Genomic DNA, 4,682 nt, shown 5'->3' on the forward strand with positions numbered 1-4,682 from the left:
AGGCCAAGATAACTTACCTATCCTCAGCATGACCCACCATCATACAATCTGCTCTTCTACTCAGAGGGTCCATCACAGCTCAGTTCTGTGGATTTCTTTTTGGAGACATTTGGGGCTGGGAGAGCCCATGGACCTTCTGGCTGCTTTGGGAAGGGTTTTTTTTTTGCCACAGGGGAGGAGCCCACACTTTTCCTCAGCCAAAGTTAATTGGGCAAGATTAATTGGGCTGATGGGCTGCTTTGGCTCAACAGGGCCAAGCCTCATTAGCAGATCACCCTGCTCCCAACAACCTATAGAGAGTTCATTGGGCTGATGGGCTGCTCTGGCTCAACAGGGCCAAGCCTCGTTAGCACATCACCCTGCTCCCAACAACCTATAGAGCCTCCTCACACCCATGGCCTCTCCTTTGAGGAATAGATACACCTGTAGGTGCTGCTACACGGAGAGTGGGACCTCAGTGCTGTTCAAACTTGCCCCTCACTGTTCTTACTAAAGCACAAAAGCCCCCAAGCACCAAACCTCATCAGCTCAATGTGGAAACAACAGCCAGAACTGGGTCATTCCATGTGGGATGGGGGTCTGACTGGCAGCACAACCCACAGGGAGCACCATCCCAGCTAAGGCAGCCTCTTACCCTGAGGAAACATCTGCTGGGCTGGCCCTGGGAGACCTCTCCCCACCACAGCACTCAGATATGTTTTATCCTCTGGTGTAGTGGCTCCGAAGAGCAAATCAGGACGCACAGCACACTCTGCAGGCAAGAAGCATGGGAAAAAAACAGGTATGCACTGGTGGGGATGGGCCAGGCTGGAGCACCACCTGCTCTGCAGGACCCTGTAGCAGCCCCTGCCAGATACCACCTCCATAGTGCTTGTCCTCCTTGCATTTTTGGGGTACTGGTTGGCATGACCTCCTTCAAACCGAGGCCATGACCAGTAGATAGTGCTTTTAAGTTGTTCAGGCTTGTAGATCCTTACTCCAAACAACCTGATCCACACCACTGAATAAAAGGGAGACGTGTGAGTAGCTCCTCCCAGCTCTGCAATGGCACTGTGCATTGAGTTTTTTGTGCATTGAACTTTGAGGAGGGGAGAAAAATGTAGCAGCTACCAGCTGTCTGGTGCAGAAATAGATGCCAGTGCTGCCAGAGCGGTGTTCTTGGCTCGGCTCGGCATTGTTCTCGTGGCAGGGAGGACGTGGGGTGGTGCTAAGCAGTGAGAAAAAGCATGTCTCTGATTTTTCTTAAGCAACCTCAAAGAGCTCCAAACTCCTCCGGCTCAAACCCAACGCTGTCCCACTGGCTCCTGTCCAAACATACAAAGGTAAGAGGAGGGAGCTCAGTGCTCCTGGGCTACAAATCTTCGCCCAGGTAATGTGGTCCAGCAGGCTCAGCTATGGAGAGGATGGGGAGGGTCTGGCTGTTTGAGTCGTGGTTAGCTGTATGTAGGAGTGCATCCCTAGACTGGAACGATGCTTGGGAATTGCAGCCAGAATAATGTGACCTGAAATTCTTTAGATATTGGTTGAGGAGGCAGAAGTTGTTTCAGAGAGGGTCAAGATTCCAACAGACTCTCAGCTCCTTCTCAGGCAGCTGTGAACCATGGGGAAACCTCCGTCTTCCTCCATCTTCCCTGATCATCATTTCATTGAGACAAGTCTCCACCTCCAGTTGCATGTGCATGCCAACCCACACCCTTCCCTTCCATCCCTCTGCCATTCTTGAATGTTACAGCTTGGAACAAAACCCCAGCTCAGAGCCTCCCTGCTCTCCAAAGGCTGGGGAAGCTCAGCCCTGGCTGACAGTGTTTCTGCTCACATTATCCCAAGCCTGTGCTGGCTGGGAACCAGAACAGCTGGGCCACAAGGCGACCAGGTCACCTCATGTCCCCCTGCTGCTGCACCCTCTGCCTGTCCTGTCCCATGGGCCAGTCCCCTCCATGCCACCGTGAGATGGTGTAGCCTTCAGCAGAGCCTTCCTTGGGGCTCTGCACCCCAGCCCAGCTCCTCATGGGTCCTGCAGCCCCCAGAGCCAAACCCAGGCACTGAGCTGAGGTCTGCATTGGCAAGGCAGCTCTGTAATTAACACCATTCTCCCCTCCACTGCCTGCTCCCATGACTAAGCAGTTCCTGAACAATATCACATCCTGGGATTGCCAGGAGCTGGTTCCTGCCTGTCCTCACCCTAACGGGACACAGACCCTGACCTCTCTCTGCTCCCTGTGCAAAGCCCAATCCCTCTGTGGTGGTGAAGAACAGCCACTGCTGTGTGCACTCATCCTGCCCACCCACCCCAGCCCTGTGTTGGCAGTGGCCATGGCATTCCACCCAGGCAGGAGCCTCCTCCTCCCCAGCCTCGTGGCTCCTCTCCCCTGCCCAGTGCAGGGAGGTTGCTCCTGGCACGGGTCCCCAGCAGCTCTCTCCTCCTCTCTGCAGACTGTGAGTGCTATGGCCACTCCAACCGCTGCAGCTTCATCGACTTCCTGAACGTGGTGACCTGTGTGAGCTGCAAGCACAACACGCGTGGCCAGCACTGCCAGCACTGCCGCCTGGGCTTCTACCGCAACAGCTCGGCCGAGCTGGACGATGAGAATGTATGTATAGGTGAGTGCTCCAGCCTGGGGCAGCAGCACCAGCATGTGGGACAGCTCATGTGGGTCATCCCTCTGGGGTAGGCTTCAGTTCAGCCCCTCTCTGGAGGGTGGTGTGTCCACCTGCATGCTCTGCAAGGTAAGCAGCTGTTAGAGTCTCTGCAGCCTGCCAAGGTATCTCTTCCCTGCAAACAAAGCCCAAATAATAGCATAGAATCACAGAACTGCTCATGTTGGAAGGGACCTTAAAGATTGTCTCATTCCAACCCCCTGCCATGGGCAAGGACACCTTTCACTAGCCCAGGTTGCTCCAACCCCTGTCCAACATGTTTTTGAACACTTCCAGGGATGGAGCAGCCACAGATTCTCCAGGCAACTCGTGCCAGTGCCTCACTACCCTCACATAAAAAAAAAAAATCTTTCCAGCTGGATTCAGATGTATTGTTCAGCCAGGAGGGCTCAGCTTCAAAGTGGGGTGGCCCTTGCACCTGTGGCTGTTTGCACTGTTGGGGCCTCTTATGTCACCATGTCCTCCCAGCCCCTTGGTCTATAAGGTCCCTCCCATAGCACATCACCAGGCTTTTCCAAAGCCTCCAGCTCCTCCCTCAGGGAATTAGCATGCACAGAGCCCCCAGGCAGGACAGGCACTGACCACCCTGTCCTTGGCCAGAATGTAACTGCAACCAGATCGGCTCCATGCACGACCGCTGCAACGAGACCGGCTACTGTGAATGCAAGGAAGGTGCCACGGGGCCCAAGTGTGACGACTGTCTGCCCAACTACTACTGGAGACAGGGCTGCTTCCGTGAGTACCTGAGCCACAGAGGCACGGGGGGGTCTGAGATGGGTCCCAACAGGAGGGGGATGGATCTTCAGCACTGCCAGCTCGCGTGTCCTGTGATGCTCGGGGTGTAGGGCGAGCAGATTTCAGCCATTCCTCCCAAATCCAAAATGACTTTGCCCTGGAGTTTGCAGCTCCCACTGTGTTCCTCTGGCTTGGAACTGCTCTAGCACTATAAGTGGTAGAGCTAAAAGCTTCTAGTTTCTTCTGCAATCAAGGAGTTGAACATACTCCAAGGTAAAACCACCATCCTTCCCTTCCCTTTGCCCTTGCAGCCAACGTGTGCGACGATGAGCTCCTGCTCTGCCAGAACGGCGGCACCTGCTACCAGAACCAGCGCTGCATCTGCCCCGTGGGCTTCAAGGGGGTCCTGTGCCAGCAGTCCAGGTGTGAAGTGGACAAAAAGGACTGTGACGGTGCCCCCAGGGCAGGTGGCAGCCTTGGCACCATCATCCTGGGGGTGCTCGTCCTGCAGCTGCGTGGCTGGGTGGACCTCTGAAGGCAGAGCAGGGAGCCCAGCCCAGGCACGTCACCCGAGGGACCTGGGGAGACCAAGGTAATGGGTGGCTCTCCCCACCATCTCCTCTGCCTTCCTTCACGCTAGGACTTGCACAACGTCTTTCGGTCCACTTTCCAAGCAGAGAGGTATGCAGAACATCCAGGGCTGAGTCCTGCCCAGGAGCCCATCCCGGGGTGGCCGCAGAGCCGAGCAGCGGCGTGGGGACTGCACCAGCCTGTGCCAGGGACACGGTGACATGGTCCTGTCCCTCCCTCTGCACAGTGACTCTCCTTCCCTGCTCTGCACAGGGCGACCTGGGGCTGCTCAGGCCCTGCGCAATCCAAGGGATATTTTTTTTATGGTTACTTTCTTTACTTTGGTATAGGCTGGGGTGTTCTTTTTATTTGTCCTCCTCTTAGTGTCCTGTTTGAAGAGCCTGTCATGCCAACTCCAGAGCCCCACGACACAGCAGGCAGGGGGAGGGAGGGAGGGAAGGGGACTCTGGCCCATCCCTGCTGCATAGTCCCACGTCCCACGTTATCGGCCTGGCCTGGCCACGCACATACTGTTGCCTACGACTAGTTGCTGCATCGATTTTGTATTTTCATTGCTGAAATTGGGTTTGTTTTCTTGCACTTACGGAGAACACAGGGGCTGGGAGGAGTATGGTACGTGAGGAGTGCAGTGTCTTACCCACACGTGTCCGTATAGTGTACGGTTCAAATACTTCTTTTTTTTTGGTAGAGACTTATTT

General features: G+C 55.3%; 1 protein-coding gene across 1 annotated transcript; it reads left to right on the forward strand.

Annotated features, from left to right (window-relative positions):
- Window positions 1-2,433: 2,433 nt before the first annotated feature.
- Window positions 2,434-4,123, forward strand: LOC103806777 (netrin-G2-like; the record flags this gene model as incomplete). The annotated part of the gene is made up of 3 exons (XM_009079488.1): window positions 2,434-2,601; window positions 3,259-3,393; window positions 3,705-4,123. Coding segments are annotated over 3 exons (527 nt in total), but the record flags the coding sequence as incomplete, so codon positions are not given.
- Window positions 4,124-4,682: the final 559 nt, after the last annotated feature.

The sequence above is a fragment of the Acanthisitta chloris genome, unplaced genomic scaffold (assembly GCF_000695815.1).
Source record: "Acanthisitta chloris isolate BGI_N310 unplaced genomic scaffold, ASM69581v1 scaffold2180, whole genome shotgun sequence".
Lineage (NCBI taxonomy): Eukaryota > Metazoa > Chordata > Aves > Passeriformes > Acanthisittidae > Acanthisitta > Acanthisitta chloris.